This window comes from Phyllostomus hastatus, unplaced genomic scaffold, assembly GCF_019186645.2.
Source record: "Phyllostomus hastatus isolate PE091 unplaced genomic scaffold, TTU_PhHast_1.1 phas_contig_196, whole genome shotgun sequence".
NCBI classification, from domain to species: Eukaryota; Metazoa; Chordata; class Mammalia; order Chiroptera; family Phyllostomidae; genus Phyllostomus; species Phyllostomus hastatus.
In genome coordinates this window covers 25,448,789-25,467,002 of record NW_025333709.1, presented here as the reverse complement: position 1 = coordinate 25,467,002, position 18,214 = coordinate 25,448,789, and the positions used below count along the sequence as shown (strand labels likewise).

The 18,214-nt window shown below is 43.4% G+C and overlaps 1 protein-coding gene across 14 annotated transcripts in view; it reads right to left on the bottom strand.

The window, feature by feature from the left end:
- Positions 1 to 18,214, bottom strand: part of LIMCH1 (LIM and calponin homology domains 1) — a 315,721-nt gene that overhangs the window by 53,897 nt on the left and 243,610 nt on the right. For 7 of the 14 annotated variants that reach the window (XM_045833960.1, XM_045833964.1, XM_045833961.1 and 4 more), the window contains 2 exons: positions 4,928 to 4,963; positions 18 to 144 (listed from right to left, as the gene is read on the bottom strand). In XM_045833960.1, coding sequence (XP_045689916.1) covers positions 18 to 144; positions 4,928 to 4,963 — 163 coding nt within the window. Of the gene's footprint in view, positions 1 to 17; positions 145 to 4,927; positions 4,964 to 9,259; positions 9,521 to 9,958; positions 10,071 to 10,180; positions 10,300 to 11,597; positions 11,925 to 12,441; positions 12,685 to 15,091; positions 15,395 to 18,214 lie in introns of all 14 variants that reach the window. The other 7 variants (XM_045833963.1, XM_045833962.1, XM_045833966.1 and 4 more) reach the window with 2 other exon arrangements.

Genomic DNA, 18,214 nt, shown 5'->3' with positions numbered 1-18,214 from the left:
CCTTGGCCGGCACTCACATCTTGCCATTTGTCGTCCTCTTCCCGCAGCTGGTTATTTATCAGTTGCAGCTGCTCCTGGCGGGCCCTGCTGTGCGGCTGCACTGCAGCCTCCTCCTCACATCGCATGTCAAACATACTCGTGCTCCTGAGTGTGGAGAGAGTAGAGACAAAAACGGACTGGGATCAGCGCTTGTTGTCTGTGAGTGTTTGGGGCCGTTCTGCCGCGTGGGGGCGCTACCGCGTTCGAAAAAAAAAAACGGTCCCTCCCTCAGCCAGCAGCGTGCACGCCAGCACCCCCACCTCATCTTCTGCTGCAAAAGCCAAAATATGACCATCTTTGTCTTCGATGGTGGATGCACCAGGTCAATATAATTTTGCACACAGGTGCCTAAGTATGTTTAAAGAAGAGCTAGAAAAGGTATGTGACGCTCAGGGTTCCTCTAATTTGGAAATGTATTTGAAAATCAAAAAGAGAATGAAAAGGTTTAAACTTGGGAAGGATTTGTGGAGAAAGAAGGTGGCATTCCATGAAGTGAAACTTTATTACAGTAAATGCTTCTTTGTGTAAAGATCTGGCTTAAATGTTTTCTACATTAACTGAGTCAATCTCTCCATTTCCAAAAAAGATATGTGGCCTTAAGTCTAAGACACCCACCTTTCCATATTGTACTATGTTCTGAATTTTGGATGCATTCTACATTAGTGGATGCATTAGTGAAGCATGTATTTGATATGGTTATTTCTATTTCCTATAAAACTGTTAAGTGCAGTTGATGATATCTTGGAACTAAAAAAATATGGTATGTCATATTAAGATTACAAAATAATATATAAACCCCTATGCATTTTGTATCCTAATATTCTCAGAATCAGTCTACTTTATTTTTGTGAGGATACCTCTGCATTTACTTTTTCAAAAAAAATAGAGAGAAACTAACTTTAAACCCTCAGACTGTATATATAATTGAGATGTTTACTCTGTAGGAGCTCACTAAATGGAGGGTGAGACCGTAGGTTTTTTCCTATGACACTGACACAGACCTTTGTTCCAGCAAAAGCTTAAGCAGCAAGATGAAAACAGAAATAAAAAAAATCAAAGCAAAATCCTCCCCTTCTTTTTTTTTTCTCTCTCTCTCTCTCTCTCTGTCTCTCAAAGAAACGAGGAGTTCTGGGATGAAGTGGGTCATGTGGCCCCCACATCAAGAAATGAAGGGCCCTTTAAGGTTCACTCTGAGGACAGAAGACTGCACTTTTTGGAAGCCAGCTTAACTAACACAAAGAAAAAGAAAAGCCATGCACTCGACACCCACTCATTCCAGACACCATTAGTGATGTCCAAAATAGTTAGTGCCGTGGCGGGACAGTGAACAGTCACAGCATCACTGGGTGCTGGCGGGACCCTCAGCAGGCAGCTCTCTGGAGGGGAGAATGACCCCCGAGGCAGTGGCTGCTCACCGTCACCTCAACACACTCAAAATCAATCTGTAACGGTGTGTGGGTACCTCTCCCCTCTGTAGATGTTGGACAGTTTAAGTCTGACCTGAGAGAGCCAAAGCTGAAGACTGTACTTGTAATCTGTCTTCCCTGAGGGTATTCTAATAATCCAACTGCATGGGAAGAACTTTCATCTGAGGCTTCTCTCAGCTCAGATAGGACAAACCACGGGGCGAAGCCACCTCCACATGGCGGGGGTGGGGTGTGGGTGCCGTGCCTTCCAGACCCACTACAGTCCTCACAAGGCGGGAGGGACTGCAGCTTTTCACTTGTTTTATACTATATTAATGTTTGGGAAAGAGTTAGTAATTTGCAGAGTTAGGTAAGAAAGTCTAACCCATGGTTTTTGAACTTCATGGATCAAAATCCACTTAGGTAGGTTTTCTGGAAGGATACTGAAATTCATCCCATTCCTCCTCTAGAGTTAAAAAAAACAACTTACCTTTAAGTATATTCAATTCAGTCAGTTCATCTTTTAAGGCAAGTCAGTGTTTGCGAAGATCTTAGCAGATAAAAATCTCTCTGAGCTGGGACTCACTTGTAGTCTAGTCAGTAGTCGTTGGCAGATTGTGGGAAAAAGAAGGTCCCTTCCTTCGACTCTGCCATCTACATAATTTCTAAAGGGCAGAATTTTGGTTCAGGCTGCAGTGGGTGGCCATACAGCTAGGTCTTCTCCTGAGACCCCACAAAGAAAATGGCAGCCTTCTCCAAAATTGGGAATTGGTTGTCTCACTCGACAGATGTGAGGACAAGAGCAAGGCCTCGAGACCTGACTTTGTCCCGAGTTCCTACCTCCATCTCATTGGGACGTTCTATCTGCCTCAGCCCATATGTGGCCAAGGGCTAATTAGTGAAACAAAAAGAGAAACTTTTGTTTGTCCTCTCATGTACCGTAAGTACTATTTTTACCAGACTTTTTTTTTAAGAAATACCAGCAAACTGGCCAAAAAGGAAACAACAAAACTCCGAGCAATATCTTTAGGCCATTTAAAATAAAGGAACTAAGCAAGTTGAGAACTGAAAATACTAGACAGAAAATAGGCTGAGTCACCATTTGGAAAACACTCCCTAGCTCAGGGGTTGGACTCAGCCTCCAAAATGAAGAAGTGTGTGCCTAAGGTTGGGGAGGGGGCCCCTGAAGAAGCCCAAGTTCCGGAATATCAGTGCAACTTGCACTAAACCTGTGCTCCTCAACACCACCGACTGGGTCCTTGGGCTGCTGTGCCAGGGACCCTGGCTGCAGAGCCTGGGGATCTTTCTTGGTAGTGGGCTGGCAGTTTTGAGGGCCAGGATTAAACTACCTCAAGGGGAGCCTGGAAATTGTTTCTGGGCCAAGTCCAAGGTGAGGGAGTTAAGAGTGAGATGGCCTCTGGCTCTCACAGGGTGCAGACTCCACCGGCGGGGAGAGTGCTGGGGGAGGAGGAGTGGACGAGTGAGGAAAAGGGCACGAAGGTGAAACTGAATCTGCGGAAACATTCTTGGCTTGCCAGGAGGTGGAAATTTCTGTTTGCCTGTGTGGTAGGTCTGCCCCTGACCTGTGTTTTCCTTAAAGGGCACATCTTTTTTTGATTGGGCTGTATTTTAAGAATGTGTCAATTATGGATAAATAAAGCCTGTGCCAATAACCGCCCTTAAAGATTTTGAAAAAGGGAGATAATGAGGTAATAAACTAAACATAGTATGACGTTCTATTTCAAAAATAAACTCCCAATATAAACTTTTCACTTTGTTCCCCACAAGGATTCATGTAAATTGTGTCTACTCTGAGAAGGAAATGTGGCACTTTTGATATTCCTAGATAACATGTCTGGAAAAAAAAGCTCCTTCTACTCTTCTTATTCCATAAAGCTGTTTTTTTTTTTTGCAAATTTAGAGAAGGAATGGAGGGAGTCCCTTCCCCTGCCCTTTTTAAAAACAATCATTAACTTCTCCTGTGGGTGAGCTTTCATATGCAGGTACAGGCAAAATCCCAAAGCTCATTAATAGAGCTCTTTTATCTCAGGCAAACTGCACGGTGTCACTGTACTGATGAAGAACAAATCCATTCTATCAAAATATTTTTTTAACCAAATGAAAGTCGTGTTTTTGCCTATCAATCTTATGTAATCCTCCTTTCAGTGAATGTTAAACATTGCCACTGCAGATTTTAAAAGTAATAACCGGGGCTCAATTTTATAGACTACTTAACTCCACGCAGCGAGTCAAGCTCAGGCTGACTTCGGTTTTGGTTTTGAGCCGCGAATGCTCTGTACGTCAGGCCACAAAGCCGTCAGCGGTTCGTGCACGGGAACGGATGCCCTGGGTGCCTGAGTGAGGCTGCTCAGAGCTTAGAGTGCACGCTAGGCTGACATCTTGAGCATGAATGTGGAAAAAGCACAATTTGCAAACAATAAATTTTGGCTAACTCTCACTGTCACCAATGGAGATGGCAGTTGTGTGCTCCACAGCATTATTTGGGTTCCTCGTGGTATGATTTGAAACTATGGCTCAGCGCAGGAAGACGGGAGAGAGAACGGTGGTGCTCGCTCTTCTGAGGAGCCCGACTCCCACGAGGCCACAGAACGCTTCTCACAGAGGAAACACATCGGGCTCAGCGGGTGGAATTAGGTCTTAATCATGTTTCTTAACACGCAAATGGCTCCAATCTGAGGAAGCTAGTGTTCTGCTAAGACAACTTTTGCCTTAGATATTCATTTCAGAATGCTCTGTGCACAGAAAATCCATTTTAAAAAATGGAATTAATGTGGTCACAAATGGGAGAGTGTGAATTCTTCTCAAATTTGGAGGTGAGACAGGCATGGGCAAGATTCACAGGTGGTGAATCTTGGAGAGGAGTGGAAACCAAGCAGCAGGGAGAGAATGCCTAAGTCCTGTATTAAATTGTGATGCCTTCTATGCCACAGAACCTGACCAGAATCCCAACATTTTGGTGTTGAGCATCCCACAGTTTATATTAACTCCAACCTGGGAGGACCTTGGGCTTCTGAATCCACAATTAGTGGTTTGGGATTTATTTTCTTAGTTTAAAAAAATGTGGCCATGACAATGGCTGCTTCTTTGTTAACTCCAAGACCTAACATATCAAGAATTAAATGCAAAGGCAGAATCCCGCTTTAATAATTCCATGGTTCAGAAGGGGTACCAACAGTCAAATGGTAACACGAACATTAACATGCCTCGTCTATGAAAAGCAAATGTTAAGTTTTAAGCAGCAGCTGCACATTAGAATCATGCTTCAGTTGCTTTTTCATTCATCTCTCCTGCACAGAACATATGTTCTGCATTCCAACTTCAAGTGCTTTTTTGAAGCTGCACGAGTTGGTTAGCTATTCAGTTCACTGTTGCACCGATTGCATTTCCATTAGTGGTAAGTACTGAAGGCATGCAGTTTAGACTAGTAATTAATGCATTCCTACGAATACAAGACAACTTACTCTGCGTCATCAGACACAGGAGTTCTCGGACCGTATCTACAAGACCAAATACAAAATTAGAGGATTTGCAAGATAAGGTTAACGCTGTCACCAAGCTGAAAAGAAAAACTGCTGGTGAAATGTATGTGTGCACACCTTTTTTCTTTTTGCTGATTGTACTGGAAGAGAAGTGTCATTATACAATTAACAATATTCATTAACTGCTGAAAATGAAAGAAACTTCTTGACAGTTCTAAAGAATGCAAAATGTGTATTAAAATACAAAGGAGAAATGAAAATAATCCCCACGCTACACACACACAAAATAATCTGTTCAATAAAAACACAAAAAGACGTAGGTGCAACACACAATGTTTAGAGAAGTCAGCTTAAAAAAACCAAACCTACATTACGGTTGCTCACAAGCAGTTAAACTGTCCATGCCTTATGTTCAGCCGTAATGGGCTGTAATGGACACCCAACATAGAAGCATGTGCTTACTGGCCCTTCCCCTGATGTGTTAATGTATTTATGACATCAAAGAGCGTTTCTGCAGTTTTCTGAAAGCAAACCAGAACTCTAACCAGATCCCCAATCAGTGCCTTCTGCATGCATTTGACAAAAACCACAATTCCTAGAAAACTGGCAGCCTTAATCCAAACCAGACTTGTGTGATATTCCATCACTTGAAACACCAAAGTTTTTTTTTACAATCTTTTATAGTCTTCTGATTATTTTGATCTACAAAGCTGTACCCTCTGCAATATGGGTTCTTTAAGTTTTAATGTGTCTGATAAAGCAAAGCAAAAGGTCAAGTTGGAAAACAACATCAGAACTTCAGAAGGGCATATTTTAAGCATGTTTTAGAAATGTGGCTCCCTTTCCTCTGCAAAGGGGAATCTTAAGAGAAGGCTCTTCCTCCTAATGCCCTGTGAGGCTGCTTATTTATGCACTCTGATTGTGGATACAGGACTATTTGAGTAAAGAAAAAAAAACATTCTGCTTTCAGTTTCCAATCAATTAAACTGTGGGGTTTTTGACAAAAATTACTTGATCCCATGTTGACTTTCATATCAGTTTACTAGAGGGAAATTAGTAATTTCTAAAGGTCTCTTCCTATAATAGAGAAACCCCTCAGAATACATGGGAATACACACACATATACCCTTCTCTCGTATGTTTTTACCATTCTTGAACAGTCTGCATTCATTGAAAATTATTTTCATTCACAGTGAAGGCAACCACACCAGAGCAAACCAAAAATATATGTTGACACGGCCAAAACCAAGGCAAGGAAAGGGTTTGCGGATGTTTCCCTTCTGCGTAGTGAGACTCTTTTTTTCTGTTTCTCCAGGGGGTAGTTTCAGAAGGTGGTAAAATTTAACCTAATACACCCAACTCTCCAAAACTATCACCATATTGAAGCAGATGGTCAGTGGATTCCTGCATACTGAGAGAATGAATAAACAGCATTAATTCTGAACACTGGGTAAATGTTTCCTGGTTAATTAATAGGCCTATTGGAACAGACTTATTCAAATACTGTGTGTCGTAAATTACCCATGGAGGAGAGCCGAGAACTTATGCCTAATGGATGGTTAATCCAGAAATAAACTGACTGACAGTTATGTGTTTTTTTGTCTCTATTTGAATATTTCTGTTAATGTTTGATTGAAGTGTAACACACATGCAGAAAGTGCACAAACCACACCTACACCTCACTGATTTTCACACACTAAACACACCCGTAGATTAGCATTGAATGTTTTGTACTATGAGAATGACCCAGGCTGTATATACTCTTTTGAGTTTGGCTTCTTTAGAATATTTTGTTTGACGTTCAGCTATATTGTTGCTGTAGAACATTTTTTAATTTAAATCGCCTCTACACAAAATACAACATTTCACAAACATCTCTGCCAGCAAATGCAAGGGGTTTTCTTTTGGGATTCCCTGAAGAGTGACCAGATTGGGCCCTTGGTAAGTGTTTATTGAGTACTTATTGGATGGTCTGGACATTGGAAAGAAAAGAGTAGCATAGTCTCTGAAGATAAGTTTAATGTATTTCTTTACTTGTGGATTTAAGGAATTTCCTCTCTGACTAATTTATCAGCTTTAGGAGGGCATCAATCGCAGCAGGACTGCCTCTGCTGTTAAGCAGAAGATAATTATTAGAGCCTGGGCTTCAAATTGGTTTCTCAGTTGTCCTATGGGAAATCGAAATGTAAAAGTTAAAAAGGAATAAAGAGATGCTTTGCTTTGCTTTTTTAATGCAAAGTGGGTGTGTCAATAGGCTGGGAGGCACAAGATCGGCCAGATGAATCACAGCTTGTATGAGTGTCCTAAAACAAGGCGATTAATAAAGTTTCATTGTGAGAGTAGGGGTATTCAGAAAGATAAATGAAATAGTCTATGCACCTACTGATCGCACTTCAGAATTAATAATTAGCTGGTTATATATTTCCATATTGTGAACTAACACAAGCTTCATGTGAAGTGAGAGGGGAAAATGGGTTTGCTGGTCATTTAAGATTGTCCCCCGGCACCCAGTGCAGTGTGCTTTACAGACAGCAATCGCTCCATAAACACTTGTTGAAAGGGAAATGAATTCCCAAGGTGTGTGCTTGCTCAATCACGTGATGTTGTCACACAGTGACTCTGACTATATATCTCCTTATGCTCAAACTAGCCATCCCTTCCCATTTGAATACAAAGAGGACTCCTTCTGAACACAAGTAGAGGGACAGATAGAAGTGACAGGGAATTCATCAGACTTCCACAGTTTCCTCTAGTAACCTGTGCCGGCAATGCCCCAGAGTGGGACAGCAGCTTTCACCCAGACAGAGCTGGGTTTGAATCCTGGATCTGTAATTAGCAGCTGTGAAGACACTGGCCTCCAGTTCCTAAATGCAGAATGCAGATGAACATTCTCACTTTCAAAGGTTGTGTGAGTAGTAAGTAAACGAGAAAGCACCTAGAATGTAGGCAGCTGTAAGCCTCCCTTCCTTTCATTTCAACTTGCTTTACAGTAGCCCCAGGATCCAGGGCCAAGCTATGTCAAGGGCACGTGTGGTGCATCAGTCCTCACCAGCCCTAGCCGTTGGATATCTGAGTGAGATCCACTCACTCCTCTCTGCATCAGGCATCCCATTTGTGAAATGGAGCTGACATCCATTCAACTCCCTGTGAATTCCAAGAAGGTGGGCTAGAGGGAGCAGACACACCTTGAAAAGGCCACTTAGCACTCTCTCTAGCTGTAGAGCACGAATATTACCCATGTTCCCTGAAACCAGTGGCATAGTAAGGCTGTACTAAAGTATTATTAGTATCATTCAGAAGAATGTAAAACAGATTAAATCCAGAAGATCAAGATGGGTAGGATATTATTTTTCAATTTTAGGATTACAGGTTCTTCCTGCCCCCCACTCCACCCTCTGTCCCACTACCATCAAGCAAGCCCCCTTTATGAAGCAGAACTCCATCACTTCCTGTTTCAGAGCAGAACTTACAATCATGCTAAACACTTGCCCTACACTGACCAGGCAGTCCACAAATGTACCACTCCTACTAAATAGCGACAGAAGTTTTATCATTTCCCTACTCTTCATTTTAAACAGTATTTAATTAATTAATTAATTAATTAATTAATTAATTTTCAGAAAGAGTGCAAGGGAGGGAGCTAAAGATCCATGTGAGACAGAAACATTGCCTGGCTGCCTCCTGTACGCACCCTTACCGAGGATTGAACCCACAACCAAGCATGTGTTCCTAACTGGTAATCAAAACAGTGACCTTTTGGTTGGTGGGATGGCACCCAGGCCCCTGAGCCACACCTGCCACAGCTCCCTACTCTTCGTTTTATATCAAGTCATCGCACAGAACACAACTCCCACATCTAGAAAACACCAAGTATTTCCTAATGTTGAAACTAAATTAAGTTACAAATTTTATAAGTGGTATACATCTTCTTTGGACTGGAAGAACCTCCTAGAATCAGAGTGAAATCAAGTAGATCAGAAAGAAGTTCAATCCCTTTACCCAGAAGCTCCTATGTCAGCGAGGAAGAAACAAAGGTGCTTCTCATTTAGGGGGCCCATGGATGAGAATGCTTGACAGAAAAATTCATAACTGAACTATTCTTTCCACACTTGCTTCCATGCAAAAAAAGAAAAAAAAAAGAAAGACACATTCTTGGCAGACTGAGCCACTTTTTAACACTCTGTTTCTGTAAGCAATAGTGGGTAAGTGGCATTGATGTGCCATAATGCATTAATAACATATTCAAAGCATATATCAAGGCTCAGAATGGAGAAACAAAGTCACAAGAAACAGGCCACAGGATAATCTTCTGACCTCTTATCTTTCATTGGTGGGCCTTTTGCAGATTCCTCCACATTCTGTTGCTTTGCAAATGGAACTGGAAGGAACTGGTTTGGGTTGGATCGAATGTGTCTAAGAGACATCCCAGTTCTCCTGGCCATCATGTCATCTCTTTGTGAATCATACGACTTTCCTTGGTTTTTCAGTCTGCTGCCACTCCAGGCAGGGGCTGTCATCTTCTCTGAGCTCTCTTCTTTCCCCGAAGCCTCCCGTTCAGAGGCCAGGGGACATGAACTAGGGCAACATTTAGTCCAGCCAATCAAAGTCCACTTATTTCTAAAGATATTTTCAGTAGCGTCACTCACTTGGCGTTAAGACAGAAGGAGCCAATGTCCGCAGAGGCAGCAGCACGCACAGCAACTGAGGACTAATACCATGGGTCTCCATCATGCAACTGATACTCACGTGGGAAGACGTTTCCCTTTCTGGCTTTCACGATTTCTGAGAAGAAAATCTGGCCAGCGCCCAACCACATGCAAATGCTAAAATCTCTACCCAGAGTGGGCGCAGAAAGCGGAACTCTGACCCCAGGATGGGCGCATTCCTTTAAGTGACTTAACTCCACATCGCATCAGTCACTGAGTGCATACTGTGGCTCTAAGCTGCTTTTTGGGGACACAGAAGCCAGCACAGCAGAGGCAGCACACCCTGGAATGCAGGCAAGGCGCTCACAGTGGCTGGCCGCTCTCCTCGGATCCTTCAGCCTGTGGCGGCATCTCAGAAGCTCTTTGAGCACCTCCTTCTTGCTCTTCTTTGCCATCCTGTGGCAGCTGTTCGGATGTAACTAAAGCCGGAGAGGACAGCTTTACTCCTAGGGGAAGAATTCACACCAGAGGCCTCGACCCCACCTGTCATCCTTCACCTCCCAGGGAGGGAGGAAACATTGCTCCTCACCTTCCTCTGTCCCTCTTGGACATGCGCCTACACCACGGACAGGCTCCTCCTGGGACTTCTGCACAGGAGCCTGCTGCGAGACCCTGCTGCAGTTGCCATTTATGCCAGAATTCACTATGCTGTTGATAATCAAGTAGCAATGGTATCAAGAGAGAAAAGGAAATAGAGTTATGAAGGAAGACAGTGGAAATCGTGGAGACTGAAAGATGAAGAGTTCAGTTGCTCTCATTCCAGAAGCCAGTTAGTATAGATGACATACGCCAATTGAGCTGAAGCACTATGAACCCTGGCAAGGGCCTGGGAAAAGTGGAAGACGGTTGGCATGACTGCCACCATGGGGTTGAGTGGGGGCCCCTTCTATACTCAAGGTCTCAAAGACGCATTTCTTGTTAATTGCTTACTCCCACTCTTCCATCCCAGGTCCCCCACAGTTTCAGAAACCCCAGCTGTGTACTTCTGGTGTGCTAGGGTTACTTCTACTGAAAGCCTGCTTTCCTCTGTGGTGTCACCCACAGTATGGAACCAGAGAAACTCTCTGTACGTCATGGATCATCTAACTCTTTCCTTTGGACTTCAAGGACCAAGGAGAATGACTTGTGCATCTCCTCCTGTCACAGAGAGCTTCACTTTGATCCCACCATGCAGGTGGAATGGGGGTTCCCAGGAGACCCAGAGCCTTTTACCTGCTTAGTGGAAGAGAGAGCAGCTCACAGAACTGCATCCCCAAAAGAGGGTTTGGGAATTTAAAGCTGGAAGGCCTCCAGTGGAGATGAGGGGCAATCACAGGCCTAGCAGGAGTCTTCCAAGGCGACCTTCATGAGTTGGGGTTGTGATTCATCCAAGGAAACTCTTGACCCACAGACACCACTGAGAGAGCGGTCTCTTTTCACTCAAGATTCATCACATGTTTTTAAGTAGGGGAAGGAAGAGACCTTCACTTTTTTGTATGTCTACTTAGATGTTCAAATTTTGAACTTACAGGACTGATAACTATTTTTAACTCCCTCTGTGGGATAGCAAAGAGGGAAGGGGTAGGTAGGTAAACCTGATTTTTATCACCTATCTTTAGAAGACACACTAGGGGTAGCATTAAAACATTCCATCGAGTTCATTCAGTATTTCCAACTAATAAATAGCGCTTAATGCAGCTGAAGGAAGAGGGTCATCTGCCAAGATTATTGGCATTCCCAGGCCGTGATTCTGGTGACAACAGAATCAAAATGGACGCCTGCCATTTAACTGCGCTGACATGCTTCCCCCCAGGGTGACACGCCAGCATTACTTTCCCCTTAACCAGCAAAAGAGCCTGTCGTAACTGAGGCCTCTCTGGAGGTTTCTTTAACGAGCTTCGGCAAACCCTTTACAAGCAGCAGTGACTCTCATGCGGATCTCCTCGCACATGTTTGGCAAAAAATACCTGTCATCATTTTGCGGCTCAAGCATTCGGCTCTCCTTTAATTTGGGTGTGGTCACCGAGGCCGAGGACACAGAGTAGGTTTGAATTTTGCTGCTGGGACCGATGACTCCTATGTCCTCCCTAGGCCCAGCCTTGCCAATGGTGAGCCGCTTCCATTTCTGCTGATCTATCTCTGTCACTGGTCCAAAGTGCACAAACTTTTGCCTGGGGCCGGAAGCTTTCTTATAGGCCCGCGCTTTGCGGCTGGCGAAGTCGTCCCGGATGGCAGTTTCTGCTTTAATTTCTGGCGAGGGCTCAGGGGCACAGGCATGCTCAACATCTCCATCCCTAGTTATAACCAGAAATGAGTTCCAAAGGTTTCTAAGGCAAATACAAGTCAATAAGAGGTTTTTCTTCTCTTTCCTTTCTTTTAGGTGCTAGGTATATGAAAAATACTTCTATGGCTAGGGCAGAGTTGCTTTTCCATCCATCAATCAAAGCGGTAAATAGGACTTTAAGTGTCTATTGCTTTAACAAATATCACTTCCAACATCATAAGTGATGGCATAAAAAATCTTAGGTATGATGAAATATTAAAATTATTTAAAAATCAAGTCTAAATTCCTTATAGCAAACAAGCCTATCAAAATAACCATTCACAATTAATTGGTTGGATTAAAGAGGAAGTTTTCCATCCCCGTGGCTGGTAACTTTTGCATTAATAACTCTCAACTCATGCAGAATATACTCTGTGTTTTGAGAGGCATTAACTATTTCCAGCCATGAAAACAAAAAATGATCGAAGGCTAAGCACTGGATTCCTTTAAAGTTCAATAACACCACTGCCGGGGAAAACATAACACACCTCGTCTGCCCTGACACTTTCAGTCTCTCCCAGGTCTCCAGGTCGGCTTCCGTGATGTTGGAGCCGCCGACAAAGCTCGGAGCCTCGCGGGGAGGGGCGAGGCTGCCCTGAATCCTCCGCTGTGCCAGGTCGTCCTTGTGGATATCCGGCACCTTCCTGAGTCCCTCCTCCGCAGGTCCGCTCTCCCGAGCCCGCAGGACACAGGTCACTACTGACTTCACTTCTTCTGTCTGGCCCCGGTTTCTGTCAGTGGGATCCAGACCCCGACATCATCGGAAAAATAAAGTTCAAGGGAGGGGAGCAGACAAACAGGTGGTCAAGCACGGACATTCGGAGGTTGAACGAAACGATGGAAGTACCTTTCCCTTTCTCAAAAACAGCGCGTCCGTGCGCGAGCCTTGATTCCTTTCCCCTGCATTACCTTTTGACACGGTAACGAGAAGGCAGTTTTTCCACCAGATGACAGTCTCTGGTTTAGCTTAGGAAAAGAAGCCAGGGTTCACGGAAAGACTCTTAAGAATGGTAATGAGATTTTGGTTTGTCAGTAATGATGCCCAGTTCCCACACTATTCCAGTTACTATAATGAATTCAAGTTTTCTAATTGAATCCCCGAGCCCTCCTGGAATGTCTTTTACTGCACCAGTAAAATGTTAGTAATGAGCTCCGCCTGCTCCAAATTCTAGGATTAGTTTGGAGATAGCTGGAATGTTGTTCACATACGAAAACATCTCAACCGTAAACCCACAACTGCCAGAAAGCACGTTTGAGTTGATTCTGACCAGAAAGTTTCCATGTTCAAACTCAGTCCCTGCTTCCTGAGAGCATGCATTAGGTTTGGCTAATGTGAACTTGAACAAATAGAGTGTATCCTCTTTTCCTTGATCTAGACTCAATATCCATTTCTTCCTTGTGTTAATAACTGCTTAGGTTCATTGATGCTAAAACTGATATTTTTCAGTTGTTCTCCTAAGAAGTGAACATTTGATGTCTAATGTTGACTATGTTGTAATTTAAACTAACGCTGTGGTCTTGATCTGCATAAACATTAAAAGTCGATTTCCAACCAAACACGCTTATTGACACAGAAAATCCAAAAGTTATACATAACAAGGGCTATTTATTTTCTCAAAATATATCACCCAAGCCAGAAAACCAAAAGGTATTCTTTTGTTACTAGGATGCCTTCGTGTATTTGTAGAGCATATGCAAATAGGAAGGCTACAGAATTTTCTATTTACTTCTAGTTTGGGGAAGGAGATCAAGGAAGGGCATAGCAAAGGCCCACCAAGGAGCATTCTTTTTTCCATCAGTTCTCTGATGCCCATCAGAGAGGTCATGGGCTATCCAGACCCAGAACTGTGTCCCTACTCATAGAGTCAGGTGACAACAGACAAATGAAGCTGGAAACAGCAGGAATTAAAATTGCATGCAGGAGAAAGGAAAAAAAGGGGAGATACTAAAGCTACTCCTTTTCCTAACTCAAGTTGCTGATCCCCATCAATATGCCCTGATGCTAGTCAGTTATCCAGAAGTCTTTGTTTCACTGGCAACAACCGATCCCTCCCACAAGGCCCTTCTAGGATGGTCTGTTACAAGGCATGCCAACAAGAACCGCTAACACTGAGCCTCCTGAAGCTATAATGTGTCCTACAAAAAAATCGTGCCAGGTCTTCCGAACTCTAATACCTGTTCTACATCTGGGGATCTTTTAGGTGTTTTGTGTCTGGTACTTCCTAAAACAAAAACAAACCCAAAAAGCACTAACTACTCAATGACTCTGCCCAAAGAAGCATTTTCATTGTGTAATAATACATAGTCGATATATTTACAATCTTAGTTCAACAGATTTGCAAACCTCTTAAGTGATACGCAAAAAGATGGCAGTGAAATATTAAAGATGCAAGCTCTAACAGATTTTGATATAAGCAAAAACCACAGACCAACTCTACTCTATGAGATTTAGCAACCTGACACGTTAAATGAAACCATATCCCTCTATGGATAAAAATCACTGGCCAAATCCAACTTCACTACATGTTTCCTTTCCCAAATTAAGAGGATGGGAGAAAAGTTGGGAGGACACTCATTTAAAAACAATGTCTATGAACAATAGAGGTGCATTATATGTTTTTGAATTTAAAAAAATGAGAAGTAGCTATCATCCCACGTATAGGTGACCTTGCTAGTTCGAGGGAAGAAAGGGCAAGCCTCATTTATTTTCCCTGCCAATATCTAAAAGGAGAACACAGGAGAGAAGAGCTTATAGCTAAGGAATATCTGTCTTGTGCCTGCTGAGAACGAACTGGACAGCCTCGAGAGGTGGCTGGTCCCTGGTGGCAATGGCACATATATATTTGTGCCAATAATTCCAGTCTGTGACACCAGTGCCCCTATGTAGTGATGGGTCCAGATCCAGCACAACGAAGTTTATTTGGTGAATCCAACCCTATTTGGGACATGGTCTGTTCACTCACTGCCATTACATTCAGGGAGATCGGATATCTGGAGTTCTGCTTCAAAGTAAACCACCACACCAACGACACATACCCAGGGCAGGAAAGAGAGGAGCGAGTGGGGAGGGCTATGATACAAATCACTGTTACTCAGTTACATTCTCTCTGTCTTACACACCACACACACGGTGCACACCTTTTGTGTTCTAGACTTTTCTTTTCTGAGATTCCCTTTGAAAGTTGTCTGCTGCTCTCTGGTTTCTCTGCCTCTTTTTTCCGGTAAGGCCCATAGAGGAGTTGATTCAGGGGCACTGTCGGCTTGGTCTGGTTCATCCTGGCTCTCCTCGCAGCAAAGTCATCTTTCTCCAGGTCAGGCAGTCGGCGTGCAACTTCCTCTTCCGACTCTGAATTTTTGCCACGTTGGTGGGCTAGGAAAGGGTTTTCTTTCCAAAGGATAATGTCGTGAACAGCTTCTTTCTCATCACTTAATTGCTTTTGACTGATAGAGCAAAATTAAATGGAACTCCACATGTGGTCAGACCAAAAAAAAAATTTGTTTAAATCCCCATTTCCAGGCAGGCAACTGTGTTGTTAGTGAAAGGTCTTCTCAGTATCATTAGTTCAGATGACATCTGCTTACTGTTTTAGTCCAGAGTTGCATTATAGTTAGTGTGGGTTTTAAAACCTTGAATTCAGCCAGCTACTAGCAACACTAAAAATTCATTTAATTTACTGGGTCCATCAGCATCAGAAAAGCAGGGTCCTAAATGGCTCTGAAAGTGGCAATTCCAATTCTTTTCATGAAATTTGGAAGAGTAGGAGGCTTTTCACTGCTCGATTTTCTCTAGCACCTTAGTAATGGACCCAGTAGGGACTCAATTTGCTTTTGACTGACAGGGCAGAAATGTGAGCCACCAAGACAGGGACCTGGGCAAAAGCTAAGGAAGGCAGCTACATGATAGCACATCTAGGGCATGTACCAGATTGCAAAGTGTACGGGAGGTCTTTCTGCAGAGCGGAGCGGAGCTCATTGAAACATCTGGAGGTGCTTATGTCCATTCACAGGATGGACCAAAGGCAGAAGAGGCTGCCCTGCCCTGCACCCATCCCCCCATCCGAGACCCTTTTTTCCAGATTCTACCCCCACGACTCTCCACCACCAGCTCTTTGTCAAATGCTAGATGCCAAGTCAGACATTTTGACAGAATGGCTTAACCATTATTTCTTTGGGCTATTTCCATTTTCAAAACATCTTGACAGCCCCAAACTTTAAATTTCTAGAGGAATGTAATTTACTGATAGAATATCAGGACTTTTTCACTTTTTTTTGTTTTTGTTGGAGACAGGTGGGGTGGGAATACAGTTGATTGTTGCCTATCTGATATTCATACGAACTCCTCTCACCCTTACTCATCAGATCGCCTTGTTTCCAAGTATTAATACTTTTTAAAACAGTAAAAAATCATTTATTATCATCTCAGTTCATAAAGATGATAAGTAAATAAAGTATTTTAATCTCTAAGGAAAGTTCACCTACTTTGCATCCGGTTTCTGAGAGAGGATTAAGAAGAAGTTCTTTATCCTCAAAGGGCCACTCATCTCAGAAATGAAGACAGGAGGAATTAGCCTGGCCAAGAGGAAAGTGAGGAGCAAGGTGCCGTGTTCTCCGGTCAGCCAGGCGGCCCACCGCCGGCTGCTCCGCCCCGCACTGCTCCAGGGGAGGTCACCATCTCTGGGCCACAGCAGGCCCTCACTCCATCTGACTTTTGGAAAATCAAGTCATCATTAGTCATGCCTGGAAAACTCCTTCTCACTGCTATCGTTCTCAGTAACATTTTGAAACATGTTACTGGGAGGCGGTTGGCGGTGCTTTCCTCCCTAAATACATGTGTGTCGTCAAATACGAAACCGTGCCCTCTGTGCTGCACCCTGACTCCCGGCGTCCTGCCGGCCCACCCCTGCACCGCACTCACACGCCTTCCCGCCTCCTTTGCGACGTGTTTGTCAAGTACCAACAGGTGTTGGCTGATGTGGAAAGCAGTATGGAGATGCCTCAAAAAATTAAAACGGATCTGCCTTTTGACCCAGTGATCCCACTTCTGGGAATATATTGGAAGGAACCCAAAACACTAATTAGAAAGAATATAAGTGCCTCTATGTTCATTGCAGCATTATTTACAGTAAGTAAGACATGGAAGCAACCCAAGTGTCCATCAATAGATGAGTAGATATAACAGCGACGGGACATTTACACAATGGAATAGGACTCGGCTGTAAAAAAGAAGAAAATTTTACCCTTTGTGACAGCATGGATGGACCTGGAGATCATCATGCTAAGTGAAATGAGCCAGTCAGAGAAAGACAAATACCATGTGATTTCACTCACATGTGGGCTCTAGTGAACAAACTGAACTAATAAGGAAAATGGGGACAGACTCAGGGGTGGAAAGCAGGATGACAGCTAAGGGGGTGGAAGTATCAAACAAAAAGGAAAAAGGACTCATGAACATGGACAACAGTGATTGCAGGGGGGTAGGGAGGGTATAAGGAGACTAAATGGTAATGGAAAAAATACAATAACTTTTTTAAAAAAGCACATTGATGAGGACAAAGAAGGTGACTAATAGTTACTGAGGGCACACTATGTGCTAAAATTTTTTCTAAGTGTTAACTCATTAAACCCTAAAACTAACCCTGCAATGTTAGTGTTACTAGCATCTCCATTTTACGGAGTGACAACTCAGATTAGGTGAGGAAATCTGCCCAAGGTCAAAGTGTCAGCTGAAATTAAAATTCAAACCCAAGCAGGCTCCAGAGGTCCAGTTCTTCACCACTGCGCTATTCATTAAACAGGGGACCGGGGCAGAAACGGGACTGAAAGCAGAGCATCATACAAAAATTAAGGCATGATCATTACTATGGGAAAAGAAGAAAGAGAAATATTTTGGTTACTAAATGAAAGGATCCTGTGAATTGTGCTTAGAATGGAGTTGTGATTTGCATCGCTGCTTACAGAGAGCAATGTTCAGCCAGGATTAATGAAAGCAGAAAGCTAACTAATCATATCGCACAATGCTTGCACAGCGCTTCGCAGTGCACGAAGTGCTGCCACATTCATTTGCTGATCTCTGCTGATCCAGCTCCGGTCCCAGTGTGGGAGCAGACCCCTAGCTCGAACCTCTTAAGTCCAAGAGTAGCATTCTTTCCATTTTCAGTCTGGGTCCTGGGTTTCAATCTCCCCCAACTCAGGCAGAATTCTTTGGAGTAAAATATATACATTTATGCAAATAGCCATGACAATTTGTGATGCCAATTTAAG